At 38.3% G+C, this 24,707-nt stretch overlaps 1 protein-coding gene across 12 annotated transcripts in view; it reads right to left on the bottom strand.

Annotated features, from left to right (window-relative positions):
* The window catches only part of TMEM131L (transmembrane 131 like), an 82,831-nt gene that overhangs the window by 15,486 nt on the left and 42,638 nt on the right, over nt 1–24,707 (bottom strand). For 10 of the 12 annotated variants that reach the window (XM_080637289.1, XM_080637286.1, XM_080637287.1 and 7 more), the window contains 17 exons: nt 20,540–20,617; nt 18,510–18,663; nt 16,183–16,241; nt 15,710–15,818; nt 14,671–14,773; nt 13,892–14,045; nt 13,062–13,232; nt 12,702–12,771; nt 10,576–10,693; nt 9,687–9,828; nt 8,575–8,684; nt 7,093–7,165; nt 4,813–4,955; nt 4,045–4,187; nt 3,510–3,696; nt 2,422–2,607; nt 569–718 (listed from right to left, as the gene is read on the bottom strand). In XM_080637289.1, the coding sequence (XP_080493415.1) occupies nt 569–718; nt 2,422–2,607; nt 3,510–3,696; nt 4,045–4,187; nt 4,813–4,955; nt 7,093–7,165; nt 8,575–8,684; nt 9,687–9,828; nt 10,576–10,693; nt 12,702–12,771; nt 13,062–13,232; nt 13,892–14,045; nt 14,671–14,773; nt 15,710–15,818; nt 16,183–16,241; nt 18,510–18,663; nt 20,540–20,617 (2,150 nt within the window). Of the gene's footprint in view, nt 1–568; nt 719–2,421; nt 2,608–3,509; nt 3,697–4,044; nt 4,188–4,812; nt 4,956–7,092; nt 7,166–8,574; nt 8,685–9,686; nt 9,829–10,575; nt 10,694–12,701; nt 12,772–13,061; nt 13,233–13,891; nt 14,046–14,670; nt 14,774–15,709; nt 15,819–16,182; nt 16,242–18,509; nt 18,664–18,947; nt 19,091–20,539; nt 20,618–24,707 lie in introns of those variants that run through there. The other 2 variants (XM_080637288.1, XM_080637285.1) reach the window with 2 other exon arrangements.

Raw genomic sequence — 24,707 nt, forward strand, 5'->3', positions numbered from 1 at the left:
TCTACGAAGCTATCATGAATTGTTTTATAGCATATTTTTGTAAGGGGGGGGGGGCACAGTCACAAGCTGTGACACTGCATTGGGTCTTCAATTTATCATATCAGCTAAGCACATTCTGATTTCAGGGGGAGCTGAGAAAGACTCGGACTTCAAACACATTTATATGCTTCAGTTAAGTGCCTAACTGACCACCCAAGGGGGTCAGAACAGAGGACCACTAATGTATTTTCAACTCTTTCCATAGCTGCTGTGATGGATTCTTTACTTCTTTTTTGTGGCTTCCTAGGTACTACTATCCTAGTAAAGGATACATGCTGTATCTTTTACTTCCATGACACAATTTTTACCCTATGCACTACTAACAATAATCAAGATTTATAAAGTTCTTCCATTTCTCTTTTGTGGAGAAGAGACCCAACAGTAAAAGCTCTCTGAAAGAGGCTGCTTGGAACACCATCTTCTCTAAACCAGCCCACATCGATATGAAAATACAAACAGACAGAAAGCATTACTCCACAATATATAGGGTGCAAAAAAAAAGCAATGCAAAAGAAAAAAGTATTCATACTTGTAGGAATCAGAGTTGATTACATCAACAGAGTTGCTGTTCTGCTGTGGTGAAGAACTAGGATTTGGCCTCTGTCTTGATTTCATGAACTCTGCTAGGATATACTGGGCTTGCTGGAAGGCTATTAGAATCACGCCGAGCAGGGACAAACTGCCAAAGAAAGTAACAGATACTGCTGTCTACAATTTTCAGACGTATTCGGTGATAGAGTTATAAAGCTTTAACAAAATGCATTTTCCAAACATTTTGTTAGTAAATTCTAAACAAGGAGACAAACAAGAAAGCTCAAAACACAGTTTAAAAATAAATAATAATTCTAATGGTCTTTTCTTTTCCTTTTTTCTTTATAGCCCTTGCCAGTTATTCTCTCAATAAAATAACTCAGCCAAGGGCTTTACAAAGCTAAAAAAACAACTAATAAAGGAAAAAAATCCATCCTAAAAAAGCTAATACTTGATTTGAAGATCAGTTAGAAGTCTCATTACCACATGATAGCAGCATCTTATAGTATGATACCTATCAGTCTTCTAAGTACTTTCTATTCATTTATGACAGTTATGTCATTATTTTAATATTTATTTAATACTGTCTCTTTCTTTTCCTAGAGAAAATACTGGCATAAAATGGGCTACAGATGCCACCAAACTTATGAACTAAACTTGAAGCTGCAAAATATCCTCTCTTTCTCTGTTGTCTTAATTGCACCAAATATAAACTGATCAGAATTAAAGATCTTTGTAATTCATTAAACCACTTTCTCAATCACACAATATGAATTTTGTCAGCAGGAAAACAGAATGAGAAACTCCTGATCTTTCAGATCTCTGTAGTCTCCTTCTGTTTCATCTAGAACCAGTAATGTGGCCCTTAGTGTTGCTTCACTTATGCTCTGTTTTCAGTGTCAAAACAACAATGCAAGCAGAACCACAGCGTGCATCAGGATCTCAGTGAGGTATGCATAGGCACATGTATGTATCACCATGACATTCACATTCACCACTTGTTAGTGCTGATTGTAGGAATTCAGGTTGGTGTGATGCAAGCACTGGGGATCATCTGTGACAAACACAACATTCAGTTCGTACCACACAGTGCGAAAGGTTAGTTAAAGAAAACCAGAAAAGAATATGTGTAGAAGCAGAACTCTTAATTGTTGTACAAAGGTACTGTCCTCTTAAAAGCAGTTCACCATGTGCAAGCAATGAGTCAGCTAACACAAGCCAATTAATCTTTCTGGGCTAGCCCGTTTAGCAGTGTGCCTAGCAAAAGCTAACAATAAACACAAGTATTTTTCAACAAGTGAGAGGAGGAAGAAGGCAGAAGGAAAACCAGGTCTTCACTTGGTTGTCTTTGAAACTTTATAAATAAAATTCATGTTAGTTTTTCAGAAATACTTCAAGATAATCTACCAATCGACTTGATTCTATTTACGACATTCAAATACTAATATGTTACATGTTGTCCTGGGTTCAGCAGTAGCAGAAGGGCAGGAGTGAGACAGCTGCTGTGTGGTTCTGGGTTGCCGGCTGGGCTTAAACCACGACACATGTGCATCTCTGCTGTGGCAAGAGTAAGCCTTCTTAGCAAGGGTATTCCTTTGGGGGTATCCTAGCCTTTTTTTCTCTGCAGCCTTAACATGGAGTTTATTCTTAGGAGCAGAAAGAAACGCTTGACAACTCTATCACCAGCTACTGCATCACACCTAAGCTGTCCAAGCCATCTGTCAGAAGTCTTGGGACACAGATGCAGTAGAGATTTAGGCCCTATCACCACTAAAAATCTAACACAAGCCAAAAGTGCTTGTGTTAGCATGGGTCCCTTTTGAACAGGTGCAGGGGCCCTGAAAGCATTACCTTACGAAGAGGACAGTGAGCCTCCAGAAAGACTCTTCCCAGCTGGGTCCTGGCACCACATCTGCACACAGTGGTAACAGATGGTGAGGAAGAGTCACGTTGAGCGTGAAGTGAAACTCCAAATCGGCAGCAGTTACCAGTGTAAGGTCCCGGATTACCCATGAAGATGTAAAGTCAGGAGTAAATCTGTCAGGAAAAGCAGACAGAGATCGTGTTATTTTTCCAGTGCTGGACAGAATTTAATTTTCTGAGCCACACTGATACCAAAAATACAAAATAACTTCTGATTTAATAATATATATATTAAAAAAAAAAAGACAATGAAATAAGTGACCACTGTCTGCTTAGACTATGCAGATGGCATTAGCCCATAACAGAGGTAAGACTGTCATGTTGTCAAGTGTATAGGCAGCATTACTTCAGAAAGGGCCAAATGCTACAGTAAGTCTAAAACAAGACAAGAAAAGCAGAAGAAAACATCAGATTTGTCTCTTCTTCTATTTATTTCCTTGACCCATACCATTAGTCTGACTGCCACAGGTACTGCTAGAAGGTATGACTTGCTTTCCAGTCAGTAGAGGTGATACTTGTATATGAAACCGCAGACATTGCAACACAGTAGTATTAGCTCTACTTGTGTTTAAGTCATGATTCTCACTCAACAGGATTTTAAAAAGAATCAGTTTTAGATTACGTGCAATTTTAGGAAAACATGACTAGATTGTGGTCAGGCTACTTGGAAAAAGCCAGGGAATAACAAGCAAATAATAAGAAAAAGCCAGTGGCAAAGCATTTCTAGCATTTCTTACTCTTTTATTGTGACAACTGTTTTGCTTTAGTTTATTACTTTATAATACACTGATAAAAGACACGTAATGCTGCTTTTTAAAAATAATTGAGTCTTACAAAGACACATAATTATCAATTTGTTAGAATTACCCTTACTGAAAAGGAGAAATGCTTATGAAATTTATATTTGAAGCTCACCAAATTTTATGTGAGGGTGTGCTATTGGAGTGTCTGTTACTGAGATTAATTACTTCAAATTTCCACTTAAGTTAATTTGTCAGCAAATTTGTAGTGCTTACACAATGCTTATCTCTCGCGATGAGTTCTGAGCCAGGAAAAATTCCTGACAGTCTAACACTTCAAATCCATATCCTTGGCAACTGTAACCATTGATTTTCATTGATGAAATTGTTATAGGAAGAGGCCCAATATTCTCTACTTTGAAGTTCTTCGTAATGGATAGAATTTGCTTGCTGTCTTTCAGTTCTTAAAGGAGAAAGAAAAGAAAAATTATTTTACAGTGTTTAAAAATTATTTTTCTTATGTTTATAAATAAATTGCTATTTATATTTTCAACCTAATAAAAAAATTCAGAAGTGATCAACACTGATACAGACTGATTTGCAGCAGTATATTTCTAGAATCTGTAACTATCTTCAGTCAGTGTTTCGAGAAAACAGAATCTACACCTGTCATGACCAAGCTCTTCAGCTTTTTCTATTTCAACATTCTGTTTACTTTACAATAATGTAAATCTTTACAATAATGTGTATCTGTACCAGTACAGAATAATGCAGCCAGCTACAAAATCAAGACTTGTTTCTTCTTACTCACGTCGTCTACAGTCCATTAGTGTAGCTTCTGGCACCTTGAATCGAAGAGATCCTCCTGTACCAGGTAGTCTTCCCCCTACTTTAAGCAATTCTTTGGCTCCAAAGCCTTCTACATTGACCACATCCAGAACAGTCAAGTTGTTTCTGCCATAATACAAAAAACAAGCAATCAGCCGCTAAAACACAAATGAAGTTTGCAAAATCACTGCTTTGCTATCTAGGTGCCAATCCAAGACAACAGCGTTTCAGTAACAGTTACTGGCCACACCAGGATAGGTTTCCCCTAAATACAGACCGGACCACCCTGGAACCAGTCACCAGTGAATTTCACACAGTGAAGGAACAAGCTCTGTGACCACTGCCACTGGATAACAACAGTTCCACCTACTGAAAATGGTTACTTTTTCCATAAACTATCTTTTCCTTCAGAGACAACCAATGAGTGGCTGCACATTAGACACACTGGATACTCAAATCCTACCATTATGAAGCTAAACTGAAAATAGCAAAGCCACCCAATGCGTTGCTTACTTAACCAAAATTACCTCAGTACACTCATATGCATTTTAAAGCCCACTGGTCAGATACCAAGGAAAAAAAGGTGCTTTTTTAATGACTGAGGCATAAGGCACAAAGACCCTTTAAGCAATTTTCATTAAACTGGAGGTATTCTGACTTTCAAATTTTGACCATTTGTCTTTGCTTCAAGATTTGGCAAATTCCTTTCCACATTGCGTTATTTGATTCTCACAAATGAAACTTGGCTTACCTGATTAAAATAAGGGAAGCTACTCTTCTGTAGTCAACTGGTGTAAAAATTACACCAACTTTTCTAGTTTCCAGTGGCTGCAAACTCAACCAAAGCAGCTCAGAACTGCATTTCTGGTTGATGAGATCCTCCCGATATGCGTTCTGTTAAACAAAAACGCACTTCTTATTCACAGAAAACGTGTGTTTAAAGATCTCTATAAAGAAAGCACCACAACTTTACTTAGCACCACATAAGGTATTTTTGGCAAGGTGCAGTAACTGCTAACTAACTTGTTATACAAAAGTCTTTCAACTTGACAACATAAAACATCAGATAAGGTTGTTTATTTGAGCAAAAGTTCATATTACTGCATTTATTATTATGAGGAATGTATTACTTCATTTTTTAAAACAGCTTTTATTTGCTCAGATGGAAAAGAAATTATATAGTGTCTTTCATATTCAAGGAATCCTGAAACACTTCACAACACAATGAGAACTGACACTATACTGACTGCACAGGGAAATGTGGCAACCATTATACCCTCAGCATAAAACTTGCAACTTGATTTAAGTGAGAAAGGGACTGTTGGCAAGTATGTTGACCATTTAAGTCACTGGAAACAAGCCAAAGTGAACTCCCTACCATATTAATTGAAGACCAGAACTACCAGAAGTCTGGAAATAATGCGGGGTTTTTTTCCACAATACTGCTGTTCATTCTTTTCCCCATTAAAAAAAAAAATAAAATAAAATAAATAAAACAAAAAACCCACAAACAAACAACTCTAAAACTTTCTATTCCAGAAGTTCGGGTCTCATCTTAGAAAAGGGTGATCAGACAGCTAGAGCAGTCAAAACAACCGTAAACGTTACTAAACGTTACAAAACAGGCTCTTGCTCAGTGGTTTTTCAGTTCATGGCTGTTGTACTAATGGCTCTTCTGATCTTTTCCAGTCCAAACTGTTTTTATTCTTAGACCATTTTATGAAAAATGAACATACAAAAAAGTTTCAGAACCTGCACTTAACAGTCAATATTTAATAAAAGCAAACCACATATGGTATTTGCAAACTTCACCCTGTCACTCCCTACAAACAAAGATACTCATGCACTCAAAATGTGAGCCTAACAATTCATTACATGTGTATATAAAGTGACTAAGGAAATAATGACAAATTCAAAAATGTAAATATTAACAGCTAGTGATTTGTTAAACAAGTCAAGATCCATCTCATACGCGCTGCATACCTACGTAACTATACATGTTCCCCCTAGCTCTTCAAGTCTCTAATGAAAAACAGGTATTACACACATTGATGTAAAGATCTACTGCTATTTTTCCATTTGGTCAAGCACATGGTGTATGGGACTGTGGCAACTCAGTCCTAAACAAGTACTAGTGGAACTAGCTTCTCTTTTTCAGTATGAGGCTACAGGCTTGGATTTATGAACTGCTGTCTCCTCTCTTTTACAACAACTCTTACAACTGTTGCCAGAAAGGAAAGGTCAGCTTTGATTAGTATAGCAAACACAGTCTTTTCTTTTTATAAGGTACTAATGTTTCATTAAGGTTCTAAAGCACATGTGCAGAAATATGTATCTATATAAGACATTAAAGAGGAGACTGCAGCATGCCCAAACTGCAAGGAAAATATATCAATTCCAGGCTTTTGTACAAACTAGAAGTCTAAGAAGAAACTCTCTGGGACCCTGGACAGTACTCTGGGTTGCCACAATATGCCAATATCCCTGATACAGCATCTTCTCTATTCCTGTCATCCATGACACAACACCTCAGGGTTTAACTACAGTTCAGCGCTGGTGTGACACAGTGAAGTGTTATCACGCTCATGCCAAAAATGAGGAAATGGGAAACAGAGACAGCTATAACATCCCAATCTGAATCTGAGGGAGTTGAAATGAGACTCAGCTGAAGTAGAAATCCAGCTTTCTTCTCCTTTGAACTACTGGACAGTATTTCCCTCTACTGAAAAAAATTATCAGCCAGCTTCTGACATGACCAGCTCAAAAGCCTGACACTTCATGGACAACCAGTGGCTAAATGTAAGTCCCAACACAGAATGCAAACTGTGGCTCTTCAACATGTACACACATGCATTCACACACTCAAACTCTGGAAAATAAAGGTAATTGCAAACACATAAACCTGAGAGAGAATCAAGAAAACACTGTTAAATTGCTTTAAATAGCACTTGAGAACAACTCAGATGTAGTGTAGATAGAAAGAGCTTTTTCTAGTGTATCAGAACATTTCTATCAAAATTAGCCATCTTACCCTGTAAGAACATTCATCCATGAGCCTGAATTCAGTGGTTGTGAAATTAATAGCTTGCACATTTATGCTGAACCTAAATAAACCAAAACAAAAAATTAAGCACTTCAAACCTAGTCTGTCAGAACTACACTGACTTATTTTTAGATACTGGCATTTATTCTTAAAGAAAGAATACTTTTACAATTGCACTTTGGCAGATGTGAAATAAATGTGGGTCTACATTTTAACAGAATACATTACAAATCAGTTTTATGTGGATTCCACACATTTGGAAAACAGACAAATGGCTGGGCGTCTCAGATCTCTCAGCAAAAGATCACCACCAAGAAATACAATGTCTAAGCCACACAAACACAAATGCCCCAAAGCTTCTTCTGCCTGCATAACTGTTAAGAAATAATCATTATAAAATTTCATTAATTTACTCAAATATCCCTCTTTCTGCTCGTAATTTGTTTGGGACAAAAATCTTATTTTCTTTCACATACTTTGTAAATTTAATTCACTTACAGCAGTTATTTGCCTGACAGCAGATTGTAGGCATTTCACATTAAGATATTAAAAACAGACATAAGAAAACCAATAGGTAAAATTTTGATTATAGAGGACTAATGGACCTCCAGCCACTGAACTCATAATTCACTTGGCACAACTTTCTGTGACATTGGCTTAAAACAAACTGGTTAGTGGACATGATTTCTGGTAAACCTAGAACATACGCAGAAACAAAAGCGTGCAAATACAGAGAAAATGTAATTTCAAATCACTAGAAAGAGTCTATGTGGAAATTATATTTAGTATGCAAACAGATGTAGGTATTAATGTGCATATATATACACACACACATATATATGCACATACTAGTACGCATGTAAAGAAATGATGTTAAGAAAGCAATTATACAGGAATTTGGAATCCAAATCAGTAAGCGACACTCAAGCACATGAGTAGTCCCATAGGAAATAGTCTACCAACAGTTTTTCAAAGTTAAGTGTGACAGACAGGGCTCTTTTTCAACCAGGGTTTTTACTTAAGAAAAAGTGAAAAGGAAAACTTTTTCCGGTACAAAGGCTCAGATACATTCCTCCTCACTGATCAGTCTACAAACTCTCTATACTTCCCAACTAGCCTTGCAGGGAGATGCACATCCCCAGTACTGCAAATTGCTCCCCTCATCTGGGCAGTTTGCACAGGCTTGCACTGAGCCCCAGATCTTAAAAGATGACAGATTATAGTCTACAGCTGGCAGACATAAACTTGCTGAAAACATGCTCAGTTTGATCAATGACCAGGTACATTACAAAGTCATGCTGCTCTGTAAGCTGCTCTGAACATTATTCTATCTTCAAAAATGGGTCAGAACACTGTCCCCACCTAAGCTACACTGAAAAATTAAAACAAACCATAAGCAACAATCAGAAGGCATGGGAAATAGATATTTTAAAAAGGAAAACAGTATCCTGAGATAGTTATACCCATTACCATTTGTTCAGTAGACTCAGTGAAGCTTGGGGATCAGGGTAGTAAGAAAGAGGCAGAAGCTGCAACGTAACTGGGAAGGATGAAGGGTTTCTTAGTACAAAGTATTTTACCTAAACAGTTTGGAGGGGAAAAGAAACAGTTAAAAACTACATACTTGAGAACTGGAAGATAAAATCATTCAGCACTGGTAATATGATCTGCATTTTCAAAGGACTTCAACCTGGCTTCTGTTTTAATGCAATATAATCATATGTGCACAAAACTGCATGGAACAGCAGGACATGTCACTACAATATCACCATTCATCAAAACAGCTAAGTGCATGAAGAACCCCATGTGCAAATATACAGATCTTCCCCAGCCCCTAAACAACCCTTTCATTTGGATTTTGATTTATGCAGGCAGATGTGAAGAACGCTCTTCCACAGAATAAGGTGAAGTTAGTAAGGTGCTACCCTTTCTTACAGAAGTCTGAGTGCAAGCAGGTTATACACATTACTATAATGACTGATAATTAAATGGCACAAATGGAGTATTAAGGTAATTCACAATATGTGCATATGAATACTATCTCCGTATGACTGGTTCTGGCCCAGGCTAGGTTAGTAGTGACCTAAATCTGACAAACAAGAAAGAGGCAACCACCAGTGTGGTTGAAAGACATATTGCGAATCTCTCAAGCGCTGTATCTCTGGCAAATGTTTTACACACTTCTGTTGCATAAGACAGTGGCATGAGGAAGGCTATGCTGTAACCACATGCACCCTTAATGACAATACACCCTATCACCTAGTCCCTTGTTCAACTATTTTACCACATGCATGTAACTTACACAATGATGCAGGGAAAGCTTTCACAACCATCAACAATTGTTAAGTAAGACCTACACTGCTTTACTGCTCTCCTTGTATTAAATATTACAATTACATAGCTAGAGAACTTCTCAAAGAGCCATAGGTATACAAGTCTGGTGTCTTAAATTAGACTTCAAACACTGATCTGCAAGCAGTATTAAAATGCTAAGTATCACCCAATATTAACTGCAGACAATGCTATTTAAACAAGCTAAACATACATCAACTCAGAAAAGGTGCAACAACAACCATCCTCACCATACTACTTTTAACTGCTGTGGCACTGAAGTTGAGTGTAAGGCCAGGCTCTGTAGTCATCCGTGGCAGGAAAAAGGCAAAGGACTCCTCTTCAGGCTTCTTCTGGTGAATAAAGCGAGATGATCCTAAAATACTTCTCCTGCTTTATTGGAAAAAATAGAAAGCTTTGTTAATTTTATTTTCTCTTTTCTTTCCAATGAAGAGCAAAACAAATTATGATTTGCCAGAACCTATAATTACACCAATTAATCTTTCCTTGAAAATATTCTTTACAAAATAAAGTGCATAAAGCTGTAATCTAGTAGTAGAGAGTCAGTGTTAACTTATGTGCAATCCCTTCAGTCTCCACTTTTACACCTGCAACACAACTGTGGTTTTCACAGCTCTACCTCCTCATTCTGGAAAGGGGCTGGTGTACTATACCTCCACAAGAGTTGCTCCGTCACAATGACTGCTTCCTTCTCAACATCCCCAATATGCAGTATCCATTAAGCCAGGGAATAAAAAACCTTAAAAAGCTATTCAAAGACCCTGATCCTGAAAAGACTGTTACGAGACCTGCTGATGAAAGACTCACGCAACTCCATAAACAATCTGATAAAACATGCTTTGACTGCTTTCACACTGGGTAGCTATGGTTGTTATAGTAAGAACACTATTTACATTCTAAAGCCAGGCATCTGAAACATTTACTTATGGCTGGCGCTGCCTTGAAATGGAAGCTGGGGGTGTTTGGGGTACTCTGAAACTCCCAGTGCTTCAAACTAACAAACAAGTGCAGGAAGGCCAACAAAGTTTCTTTTAATTAAGAATACTTCAGAACAGAAATACTCCTTCTTACAAAACTGTACTGGCTTGAATTAAGAACTTCAACAGATTCTGTACAGACCTGCAGGCTTCCCCACGTCTTATTTTTTGCCATCTTTCATAAAGTTCACTTGCAAGCTCAGAATCCACATCCCAGGCAGAACGGTCCAGAGAGAGACTCTTCTGCCAAAGCAGATTTGCTAAAACAGTAACAGATTTTTCATATTTTACAGAGATAACATTTGCTCCTTCCATCAATCTACTTCTGAACATGAGTAATCAGTATCTGCAAAGGGTCCTGACGCAAAAATAAAGCAAGCAACCCACTTTTTCCCTTCAAAGCAAGCATATGTGCATGTGAGGGTATATACATGTGAGTGTATACACATTACTGTATATATCTTCTTTGCTTAAGATATCTGCAAAACACAATAATTCTATATGCAAACAGAAGTATGGGTATAGCACTGGCTTTGTATGCTCCAGTGAGCCCTTTTTACTGTTGCTACTTCTAATGCATGCCATTGAAAAATCATTATGTTATCAGTAGTCTTTAAACAGAACTCTGCTGATGCCAATAAAGCATCAAGATCATACACTATTTTCTACATAGTGGTACAAAATTGTAACATCACAGCACAGCAGGGAGCAAAACAAATCCCACAGTTTGGCAGAAATGGTGTTTATTTGTCAGCTTCTCTTTTTGAGGTGCTGATCATTTTCTCAAATTCTTCTAAAGAGAAAATTGCAAGGCTTTACATCACTAAAGATCAATGCCTTTCAGAAAGTCAAGCATTTTCACATACCAGAAAACAGTTAGAAAAGCAAACTTTCAAAAGAAAACAAAAATGGCTTATTTTGAAAATACACGTACTTTATTTTACAATCCTTTGGGTTTAAAGTAACCAATTGAGATTGATGACGACTGGAATAATCCAGCTACAAGTTCTTTAGGTCAGTATTTTCAGGCTTGCATTAGACTTTTTTTATTTAACAAATACTATACTAGTATCCTGCATTAGAAGGCAGAGCATCTGTACATAAAGATCTGATTATGTTCAGGTAATCAGATGTGAGTGGAAAGTAAACAATGAGGGCTCACTTTTATCAGCAAGATTTCTTTCTAAAGATTAAAAAACAAAACAAAACAAAAACCAAACAAAAAGCAAACACTTGCTTCCAAGATCTGTACCTAAATGTGCACATGTATCAGTAATTCTTCAATCCGTATGCTACCATTCGTCACCTCAATTCTTTTTACATTTGACTAACTACTACTGCCTTCTTCATACCCTCATACAAAATACACTTCAGGAAAGCATCATCTTGAAAACATGTTTGGGAGAGTACTCAATTTAGCATTTCTTTAAAAGGTACCATGGTACCATTTACTTTTAATGGGTACCTATGGTACCACTACTGGAATTCTTTACTGAGCAGAGATTTAAAAAAACACTATTCAGAATCAGCTTTCATCAGATTCAACATTCTCCAGGCAGTATTATGTCCATGTAATACCCAACACTATTTTGGTGCCAGCCAAGTACTTAGAATGGCTCCCAGCATTACAGTATCTGGAGATAGATTCCTCAGTTCCAGAAAGAATGAGACCCTTTCTTTCTATTTCACATGATACAGCATTAAGGATGCTATTTTAATGAGCCTGATAAATGGTGTTTTGCAGAAATCTAGGACATTGTTTCTGGGAGAAACAGGTAAAGAGAAGGGCTTCAAATTTAACTATGGCTAAAGGCAGGATATTGGTCAACATTTGTTTTCTGTTTCAAAGACTTCCCAGGATCTGGACCCAGATTACACACATTGCCTAACACTTCGAGGTAGTTGGCAGCTTTATCATTCTACCACAACATCTCCAGAGAACATGCATATGAAGAAAGAAAAGGAGCAACACACCACCAATGAGAACTTGAAGCAGAGTCTTAAACATTAAGTCCAAAATAATGTTTCAAGAAACAATAGCTTAGCATGTACTATGGAATTAGAGGTCTGAAATACTGCACAATGTACTCAGAGCAGGTTACTCAAAGACATTTATATGCTCCCAGAAAAATGGATATTTTTAAAAGACATAAAACTAAGTACTTGCGTTAACAATCTCAATATTCTCAATACAAGCCCTGCTACATAAAATGGATTCTCTACAATGAAACTACTAGCAGATGCAAAAAATCCCCAAGACAAGCATACCTGAATCAGACTTTCCCAAGTAACACTGAATATCACAGTGGGCAATCGCTTCAAAATTAAGATCTCCCTGCTGGAAAAACAAAATAGAAACTATAACTGACCGCATGACAAGACAAATTCCAGTTTCTCAGTGCATAATTTAGATGAGTCAAGAGAATTAAGGTTGTCTAGAGGACTGTAATTCCATCACTTGTTCAACTCTGGGGGCTTAACTTCTCAAGGTACAGAATGGTTTCACAGAATGGTCTGGTTACAAGTTTTTCTTTCAGGACTAAGGGACAGATTTCTGGCCTAAGAAAGAGGCTGCTGCATTTTGGTTTGCAGTGCATAATAATCATACAACACAACTGAATATGGTACCTTGGACACAGTCGAATATATCTGCAGAGGTATTTCAAACATTATTCCCACATTTGTGGCCAAACAAATACTAGAGAGCACATTTGTTATAGTGTCTTTCACACTGAGCTTCAAAGAAAATACGTTCCAGCAGCCTGGAGGCAGAGTCAAAGGTTCGGCAAAGTTCAGAATCTAGAAAGAATTAAATGACAATTGAATTAAAACTGGTACAGTATTTTTGGTGCAAGTGGTACCTTGAAGAATGTAAACTTTCTCTTCCTTCGTGTTTCTGCTGTTATTACATATACATATGTGCCCATAACTGATCCGTAGAGTGCACATATGTAAATCTCCTATCTAAATATACGAAGAGCCAATTAGATGCCTGCATCATGTGCTTATTCATAAACCAGATTTGCCTGGTTTGAATCAAGCAATTGCACGAGTAAATTATTGGCTTTGCCTTCTAAACTTCAAAGCTCATCTATGTATTAAAGACTTCCATTACAGGCTATGAAGAAATGCTGAATCCTATGGAGCACAAACACACACGCAACAATTCTGAGAACAGAGCAATGGTATATAATTTGATGCATCTGTAGCTGCAACTCAAACGAAAGAACAGTTGTTACTGGAAAAACGCAAAAACAAGCTGGACAGTGAATAATGCCTGTTGAGAGAGTAAGCTCTTCAGAACCTAACATTTATGGGCATACAAATACCTTTATTTTTAACTGATTTCAACCAGCTCTGAGAACACAGAGTTCTTCAAAGGATCTATTTTGCATGTTGAAGGACTGTATCCCTAAATCAAAGACAAAAAAATATATGAAGCAGAAAAAAAAGCTTACCTTTAAAACGTTTTTCGTTTCTCTGGCTATGAAGACTTCTGTCAGTTCAATGCTGAAGTCAAAATTGTTTGTAAACCATATGGACCAAAATCCTGAAGTATTATGATGTGGTTCTATATGAAACAATGCTGCAGAAGGATCTACATCAAAATACCTGTAAGTAAATGCAGAAGAAAAATAAATATATCTGCAACTGTCCTTGAGCACACATAAGAGGTCCACACAAGAATATAACTGTAGTATTCTTGCATAACAACGCTCCTTTAAGGTTTTAAGGAGAAAGAACAGAATTATTTCCTTTGGAATACTTATATATAATATCAAAGTAAAAATTGACAGGAGCAATGCAAAAGAGGTAGGCAGGTTTACACTCTTCCTGTGCTATACAGTATATCACTACCTACTGCTTTGGAATATGGTAGCTTGGATGAAATTTGCAAATGAAGAAACGACTCCACATTTTTTCTATAACTATCCTGGTTCTGCATAACGAATTTTATCACAGACTCTAAGCAACATCTATATGATATAAGCTGCTACGGCATACCTCCTTATTGGCTCCTGAAATTCTTCTTGGATAAAATATAGAACTACTACTTGAAATGTCACAGGTCTGTTTTGGCAAACGACACAGTAACAACAGCAAGAAGCCTCTTCACTTTTCTTGGAATTGTTCAGTGACAAAACAAGCTAACCTCATTTCTTAAAGTAGGGTACAATATTCTTATGACAATACCAGTGAATGCTAACAAACAAACAAAAATCCGTTGTCAACCTACCCTTCCATCACAGGACAGGAAAGACAGGCTTTTAGTGTTGCAGTGCCTTCCAATTGATTACTCTTCTTGTCACCATAATGACTTCCACTGTCACAGGATGCAGCTGGGCAAAGAACAGACAACAGGAGAATACAACATCAGCCAGAACAATTTTCACATGAGGGTTTGGAAGAACACTACAAAGGGGAACATTTGTTAGTCCAATTCTAATACAGGTGAGCTAAGCATCTCATCGCTTATTGTCTGATTTTCAGAGGTTCCACACTTTGCTTTAAGAACAATTTACGAATGCTACACACCTTCCAAAAACACACGCACAAAAAGGCTGTGAAGAGCAACCCAATCAATTTTAGCCATGTGTCACTGGCTCAGCATTCTTACTTATCCGTGCACACGGCCTCCTTTCAATAAATGAAATACTGTTCTGAAAAAAGCAATCACTTAAAATATAGTGCTTTCTTCTTAGTTTCCCTCTTTGCTAGGAAAAAGAAGTCTCAGCATTATTATGAAAGCAGCCTGGTTCATACACGTTTAAAGTCTATGCACTGCAGTCTAGTGGTCAGAATAGGAAACAGGCTGGAGTCAGGAATGCCTAAACGTTACTCCTTGCTCTTCCACAAACACGCCTGGTCCCAGGCAAGCCTCTTCAATGATCCTGCCAAGAAATGTCATAGAAAATGACCACCCAAGCACAACAGCCTTTTAGAAAATATATTGGAAACATAAAAATAACCACAAATTATAAAAGGATGTTGAAAAAGCATATTCAGTAATTATGCTTACCGAAAATCAGCTAACAGTTTAGCAAATGCTTTCTTCCCTTTTTTGTAATATGTATAGCTTAGAGCCTTCCATCAGCAAAAGAGAAATCATATATACACCAAAATGGTGGAAATAGTTAGAAGAAAGAGTTCATCTTCCTTCTCAAAAAAATCCAAGCAAGTTGATTTTGAGATCTTTCAGGGTCTCTTATCTGATGAAAAAAAAGCTACTCTTTTATAATTAAGTCCTGTTTAATCATATTATAAGTACACTGTACCTTTACAAGAAATAGAAGCAACTTTTGTAAAGTTAGTAGATGATGAAGATAGCAGTACTGGCTCAAACTCCACAGGTGACGTTTCTTTTTGTGACAACTGTCGTACTTCCTGCGTGAAGACAAGATACAATAATCCTTGTAGAAGTACTAACATTATTAGCACAGCTCCTGTATTAGCGTATCTTCTTGTCAAATTTGCAAGCTAATATATGCCATTTTCTCACATCTTTTAAGTGAACCCATGGATTTTTATTCAAGTTAACAACTCTTATGTCTCTTAAAAAAACCCATCACTGAACTACACATCATCATCGAAAAGATCTATTAGATACCTGGGCACCTTTAAAAATATAGAGGCATGACATTTGCTACCAGGAAAATCAATCTGCTATTACAGAGTAAACCAGTGGGCTAATTAAGTCCCCAATCAAATTCAAAACCCTAAAATATGACTTCCTTATGCTCACAATTACCTGTATATGTACAAGGCTGCTCCCAGAATGCATGATGTATACATCTACTGAGGAATCACCTGTCCAAAAGAATGAACACTGACATAAGTTGACCAAGGACAGAAGCACTCTTGCTTTGTCAGATACTCATATGAGAAGCAATCCCAATTTAAGTATAAGAATCTTTGTGCGACAGCTACCCTTGTAAAAAGGAGGAACTATTCACATCTCAAGCTGGCAATTATTTCATAAAGGAGTAAAAATCCACTCAAGCATTTTGGCCATAAACATGAAGGCAAACATCAATAGGGAATCTTCCTTCATTATCTCCTAAATCCAAGATGGAACATTACTACCCCTTTCCTATGGGCAGAGAAACAGGAGGCAGAGCTAAAGGAAACAACGATGGCTGACACTACCATAAATTTCTAAGTTTAAGGGCCAACCTATCAGTAGCATGGGATTGTCCTGTACAAACTGTTCTGTATGCATATACAGCTAACTCAAGATCCTGGCACATCGCTGCAAACAGCAAGCATTATCAGGAGACAGTGAGAAGCTGGATTAGATCCTCAACACCTTTTGGGCTTAAAATAGAAATTGTCCTATCAGCTGGTAGGGTAGTAACCTGTTGACTAGAGCAACAGGATATGGGTATAATTCAGCTTTCACTTGCCAATGAGATGGTACGACTATACTGGCTAACCACCCTTCATCACTGGAAAAGTTATGTTCCCATCCACAGGACACTACAAACATGCAGAGGACCAAAAGAAGAGCAGCAGGACAGAACAAGAGGTGACTTATTATACCAGGATGGTCATCACACTTCCATGAAGGAAGACTACCTGAGCTTTTGCCCTTGCTTACACTTTAATTACATTAGTAGATGCAGGCTGACATAAAAAGACATTCTCCCAATTCATCAGGCACAATTTCTAATAATGAGCGTGCTTTGCTCAGCTGCTTGAAAGCAATACTACAGGTGCCAGCTTCCAAAAGAGAAGCTGGTTCAAGATACTGACTTTTAATGAGCAGATGGTGCACATACCCACAGCTGCTTAAAGCACATACTCTTCAATCTTTCCAGCTGGCTAGTTCCCCTGTGCAGACCTTCCCTACCTGCTGTCCCACTCAAAGTGCTAACACACATGCTGTACATGGAGACTAACACAGCACCACATTCCCTTTTGCTAGATCTTTCTCTTGAGACCACATCTCATTTAATTATACAAATCAGAGGCAAGCAAGCACTGCTGTTTGATATGGTAAAACATCATATCAAATGGAGCAAGACCTGGAACTTCCCACTGACAGCAAGTCCAAGGGCTAGACCAACCCCTAACATAGTGGGACTTATAATTGCATTATATTTAATAAAAAACAGTCTTAAGAGCATACTTCTATTTAACCATCAAAAGTGTTAACAGTAAGAACCCTTGACACAACAGATGTGAACAATTCTCTGCCAGCATCAGAATAAACGTATGCCCACAACTCAGCAAAACAAAGCACTGGTATCTCACTGGCAGGGAAACTAGGTTTACAGAGGGTATTTCAGTTTCAGCTCTATGTAAGTATCACATTTCAGAACAGGCATGGGAAAAAAACATATATTGTTTTGTGACTAGATCTTAAACAGAACTTCTCAAAAGAAAACAGACCATGTTCTTTTTTCACTAGTATGTTAAAAAAACATTATTCTAATATGGATTCCTAAGCAGTTCCTTCTTCTTTAATCAGAAAGTAAAACTGGCAGAAATGTCTAAAAAAACCTATTCAGACAGACTGCAAAGCTCCATAAGTAATGTAAAATCCCCTGGATTTAGAGGATTTGCTCACCAAAATGATGTAGCATAAAAAAACTGCAAGGAGTTGATTGTTTTGCCTGTGGAATTCTAGCTTACAGGAACAAATGATGCGCACATCTGTATTACCTCACTACCCTACTTTCCACAAGAGCTACTATTCCCAGTGCTGTACAAACCATTTTGCCTTCACAGTTCTATTATGGTCAATTTAATTAATGTGAAACCAGAAATGCAGCTGTAGAAATCAAAGGACCACAACATTTTTCCATACTATGAGGGACTAAAGAATGAAACAGAAGTAGTTTACAACTTTACAATCATTACCTTCATAAAGAGCACTGTGCTCACAGTAACTCTGCCTTAAACAAACTAGCTGACAAGCTGTGTTTAACTAAACTGTTAACTGTTAACACTTAGCTTTTTCCCTTACTTGCACAATTTGGCTGCCGCTGAATTTGACTAAATTTAGCACATCAAATTGCAACTTATATATAAAACTAAGTTCTATTACAATTAACAGTCATATTTAGGACTTACCCAAGGTCTTCGCATTTTCCATTGCTACATAAACTACAAAAAGATTCTCCAGTAAGTATTGTCTGTGCTCCACAAAATCTTGTTGGGCATTTTCCATTCTTACCGTTAAGCTCATTTCTAGCAGCACTGGGTCATCAGACATAAAACAGCAACTCTGGAGCGAGACAAGGGGATATGGTGTGTATGTGGTGTGAGAGGAAAAAAATAGTACAGTAAGGTAATTTTAGAAGTTAATCAAAGGTATTAGCTAACAGAGAAGGTTACCAGCACTTTGGCGCTGGCAAAACAGGAGTAATTCGGACCTCAGCTAAAATCTCAGCAGAAACCAAAGACAGTGCGGGTACAAGCAGCACAGCAGAAACAAAGACGAAAAACAACTGAAAAGGACACTGAACCTTGAAAGAATGCAAATTTATAAACTGTCTTAGTCAGTCTCACCTCACGGACTGCAAAACAGTTTCCTTTGTTAAATCCTCTGCCTTCAATAAAATGTGCCATAAACAGACTGATGCATGTGTCTTAATGGTAGGAAGACAGCTCATGTTCACTGGTCTGTTTATAGTTAAATTTTCCAAATCCTGTGTTTTTTGTCTCCATTTCTCACTGAAGTAATTTTAAAAAAACAAACATACATGTACAATTCTTAATAGAAAACACTGTCGTCTGGCTAGAATACTTCAGATAAATACAAATAGGGTCTTATTGCCTTCTCTAAGTAGTGGCTGCTGCTAAGACAGCTGAGTCTCAGCGACTACAAAGACACAGACACCATTTCACAAAAAATTCACGCCAACAATGCAAAACAAAACTAGATAATCAACAGCGAATAACATAAATTGGTCCTGCCTCACACCATGAAGGTCGTTAGACTTCAATGCCCCACCAAGAGGACTAGTTTGCTCAGAAGAAGGAGGAGAAAACCACCCCTGACACGTGAAGTGCTCTCATGAAGCGGTAGCAATACACCTTCAGCTAATCTGAAGCGTCGCAAGGAGGTACAGTGGGAGTAGGGAAGAGTCTTTGGGAATGGAATGCCAGTTCACTGCTCAAACAGCATCGAAGAAACCATCAGCACATGAAATGGCTGTCAGGAGCAGGAGAGGTGGCCGCTGTGGAAACTGTAGCACAAGGATGCTGTGCCTCTGGAAAGCTCACACCAAAGAGCGGGCAGCTGCACTACATGCAATCTCAAAAGTTCAGGTGCATCTCAAGCTTAGCCTTATTCACCAATGTAATGCAAGAATCAAACATGGGAGTAAAACAGCACAGGGTCACTGTGACATGTAATGTACAGGAATACAGCTATAGAGTCCAGGCCTTGTCATGCTTGATGGAAGATGCTGCAGACCACAGCACAAGCCTATCTATTTGATCTAACCAAATACCCCATTGAATACCATTAGCACTGTGAACCAATACCCATTTACTGTGTAAGGACATTTAAGGAGAGAAGGGAAGAGGAGAATCAGATAGCTCTGCCCAGGAGGATGGAGAGACCTACTGTCCTGAATGCTCAGAGGTTTTGGAGGGGGCTTTTCTGCTAACAAGCTCACCCTTCCTCAGCTCTGCCCAATGCCAAAGCCACCTTCAAAGCCTCTTGAGCACAGAGCCCAGACTTCAGCTTCCCAGCTCACTGATTTCTTGTCAGTGTGAACCAGAAACTTGTGAAATGCTTCTGGAGAAAGGGAATTACAGGCATCTAATCACTTTTGTACTTCACAGAAGTAATATAACATCTACACATTAAAACACTTAGCCTGCTGGTTTGGTCTTGAGGGAGGGGGGCCATGGAGGTATTTGGTGTCTTTTTCCATCTCCCCTCTTCTAAAGGTTACAACGTAATGTATGTGACATTTCATGCATACCACAGGGTACAGTTTTATAAAGGCATAGGTAAAAGCACAATTTCCCTTTAAAGTAAGACACTGGTTATTGCATTGCTGCTAAAACTTCTAGAGCTGTGGGAAGTGCCCCTCTAAACTTCAACTGAAATAAGACTTAAATAGGTATAAAATTATAACAAAACACACCTTAACTTGCTGAAATGCATCATTAGGTAAACTGCATTCAAGGTGAACACGTAAGAGACTGGCATTTGTAGTTTCTGCCTGTAAGAAAGGAAAGTGAAGAAAACAAACATCTGATTCAAATGTGCTTCAAATCTGATTCACACACCACAATTTATAAGGATAACAGGACTGTTTCCACATATGCATGACACAGAAACGTAAGAAAATTTAAAAAAATAAATACAATTGCTCTATACAGTAGGTGAATAATCAATCTCCAATTCTCAGGAATTCTGTCAATACCTGCTTACTCATCAAACTATTATTCTACATGAATATTAAATATTTATACAGCATCAACATCAGCAATGCTTATAAACTTTAATGTTTCAATAAACTGTATTCAAGAGCCTTTTCTGTGTAATATAAAAACTTCTTTCCTTGTTTTCTTGATATTTTTGTTGCTGATTAGATACTACAATAGAGTTGCTACCCCAAGAACATAGAGCTTGTTGGACAAGGTCTGATACATAGGCTTCATGCCAAAATGGACAGACAGAAAATACTTGTTTTGCCTTTTTGTTCATTTGGAAAGGGAAAAGAGAAGACGACACTGATTGTGCCAGCTTGTAAAGCACTCATAAATCTAATGGGGCAACAGCACCAACAAAGCCCAGTATAGTTCATGAAAGCTCTCTGGAAATCCGGACTGCCAAGTTAGTTGCACAAACTGCTCAGCCAGAATATCTTGATACTAAATTAAAAACAAAAATAAATTAGAATGATCGACCTGTCACTCTATCAGAGCCTTAATTACAGCAAAACTAACTAGTGATTTTGAGACTTATGTGGAACTCCCCCCCGTTTCTCTTGTGATACTTAACTAAATATCTGAGTGGAGTATCTGCAGGTTCCACTTTCTGCACATGTCAATGTAACTGACTTTAAAGAATGTCAACAATGCTAATTATTGACAATGTCAATATGTCAGTATTATATTTATAATAATTATCATATATTATTATATATTTATAGCAATTATCATTACTATATATTATGTCAATATTACATTATGTCTATATAATGTCAATAATGCTGAAAAGCTAAACTGTGAATCAAAGTTTTTTTTCAGTACCCAGCAGACTATTTTGCATCTCCCTGGGACAGGCAGAAGGGGGCAGGGTGCACCTGAGCAGAAAGTATATTTACCACACGCGTGGCATTTCATGGGGTCCAGTTTTACACAAGCACAGTCAAAAGGAAGCCAATATACAGACATTCTGCATTCCCGATTCAAATTTCATACAAAAATGACTGGGACTTCACACAAGAGGGCGATGTAACCTCTGCAAAGGCGGTGATCCACATCACAAACCCTGTCCCCATCGCAGCTCTTAGGGGAACATGAATGTCTGCCACTTTTCTTTTTTACAAATGCTTTTGTCCTCATCTAATTTTAAGAGCAGAAAAAAAACCCCCATTCGATTCCAAAACATGCACCACTTAATAACCTCTCACAGCCATGACTGATAGTGTAGTTTTAATGAGGCAGCAAGACTACACGGAGAGCAATTTTGGGGGCTGCTTTTCTGGTCAGATAAACCTTGATGCTTAGGCTTCCTTTCTCAGTGGTTCTTGAGAGAACACTACCACTTTCCCGGTCCTACACAAGGAGTTGCTAGCCTTCATTCAATGCCATTGTAGTTTAAAGAAGTTTGAGATCCCACACCCCTATTAAAAAAGCTAAATCATTTTTCCAAACTTTTTTTTTTTTTTTACTTTTGCCATGGCATACATGTAACATGGAAAACTGCTGTCACCTTAAAATTGAAGCTGCTAATGTACCACACAGAGATGAAAAAAAATGCAGCTGGGGTGTATTTGATGTTGATCGTTTTCTGTACGATTGCCACACACACACTCCTTCCCCCCTTTTGAGAAGCTATCTTCAGAAAAGGAAAAGGGTTTTCATTTATTCAAGGCAGACAACAGATGCATAACTGTCATGCCCACTATCTTACAGCACTGGTAGGACAGCTGTGTTAACCATAAAGCAAAGATAAAGCATCTGTGAAGAAAACATTGTCAGCGGCTGAGTTTCCAAGACAAACCCAGGACCATCTCCACATCTCCCAGCAGCACAAGCACTCCGTTTACACTGTAAATATCACTGCCTATGAATCAGAGCATGGAGCTGAGTTATGCAGCATATGTTTGCACCAGAGAAATGCAACAGAGAGGCACGGCACAAGGGAAAAGTCAGAGAGTGCTGCAAAGCAGTACAACCACTGCCACATCATTACCTGGTGCCTCTATTTTGTATTAGGTATGCAGGCATACATACTTGCGCATACACACGCTCAGCACACACAAATCCTATGTGAGCTGAATAGAGAAGTCTGATAAAAGCCACACAAACTAAATTCTTGCCAGTTTTGGCAAGTTCTTACACTTTAATTTTAAAGAAACAGAGGCCTCTGTCAAAAAAAAAACAAACCCTGAAAACCTGAACCATCTGAACTGCAAGGAGCCCCACTCTCCTGGCAAAGGTCGAGGATTCCCACTGGGGGACACTACAGTAGGCAATTACTTAGGAAATAATTCATCCACCAAAAGAGAGACAGAGCACCCACAGGACAGCTGGCACGGGCCAGCTCAAAAGCTACCAAGCAACCACAGATCCAGAGTCACTTTTAGGGAAAGAATTCCTTATTCTGCCTTAGGTGCCTGCCAGTGGCTCTAAAGATTTTCACAGAGATGCTCTTGCATCACGATTGGGACTGTAGAGTTCAAACCACTTCCTGGAGTTTGACTACAGTATAATTAAAAAAGAGCAAGCATTGAACAAGCCTCCCCTTCTTCCTGCAGGCTGATACTTCAAAGTTTCTGCCCTGGACTAGCGCTATCCCTAAAGAGCTTTTTCCACTCTGAATGGCGTTAATTAACTGTCCCCGTAATAATGATTCAGCAGGGTTTCATCAGTTTTTTGCAGGCAGTTATCAGGTAGGCACACCAAGAAAACTCTACTGTCCAACTACCGTCCTTCTCCACACCCAAGCACCACACTTGCACATATTTGCTTCTCTGATCTTCTGTCTACTGGCACAAAACACAGCTTAAAGTCTTGGATTCCTGCCAGTACTTGCAACGTTACATTGGTTCATAAAGTCTGAACTCCTCTGGAAAGCCAGCAAAGTGATGCCTGTGTCTCCTACGGTAAGATGCTCCACCTCACAGGTCATTCCTTCATTGACATTTCCAGTGTGTTTGTACAGCATTTTGAATACAAAGAGGCAGTGATGTAGCTGCCCTGTCAGTGCCATCCAAATATTAAACAATGCCAAAACCCAGACAACTGGAGCAAAGACTACATCCAGAAGTTGGATAAACAAAGATGACCTATATGTGCTCCACCATCTGTTACTGCTTAGTGGTAACTAGCCACTGCTGAATGGCCACGTGGACATACTGTGAATTCACAGTGTTGGGAGATAGGTCTTCTTTCCTCCCGACTGAGTGAGCAAGGAGCCCAGAAATCCTGGGATGCAGGACCACAGCCAGGGCATGCTCATCCTGAACCGTTCAGCAGCTGAAACTTTGAAAAGAATAACACAAAGAGAGTGAAATTCAACAGCAGAGAAGGCAACTTTGTCTTTCTTTTTCTTTCCTTGTTAATCTCAGGAGTTTCTGCTAAAACACCCTGGGGGAATGATGAAGAAAAAAGAAAAGCCTGTGCACCTTTGTCTATTAAAGGATAAAAGCAAGCCACAAAATCAATAGAAGCTTATTTTCCACAAAAAAAAATGCAAACATAAACTGTATTTCCAATGGAAATACTACTATAGAGGTAAACTTTCACCTATAATTCCCACAGATACATCATATTTCAAACATAAATGCTCTGTAGAGACAAAATTTCATCCATATCCCTATCTACAGTTCTGGCCAATCACCTTGAAAAGAAACTTTTACAAATTGGAGAAGCTGCAGAAAGGGTTTGTCAATTTGGTAAGAAATGGACAGTCCATCACTGAAGAAGATACTATAGAGCATAGATTGTTCAGCTTGGCAAGGTAAACATGCAATGACACCTACAAATGCTCCTGGGCTTATACCATGACAGCAGCAGAAGTTATATAAACTAAATGCATATCCTAACAAATATAAGCCATCCACAAAGCAATTTACA

The sequence above is a fragment of the Psittacula echo genome (genome assembly GCF_963264785.1).
Source record: "Psittacula echo genome assembly, chromosome: 1".
Lineage (NCBI taxonomy): Eukaryota > Metazoa > Chordata > Aves > Psittaciformes > Psittacidae > Psittacula > Psittacula echo.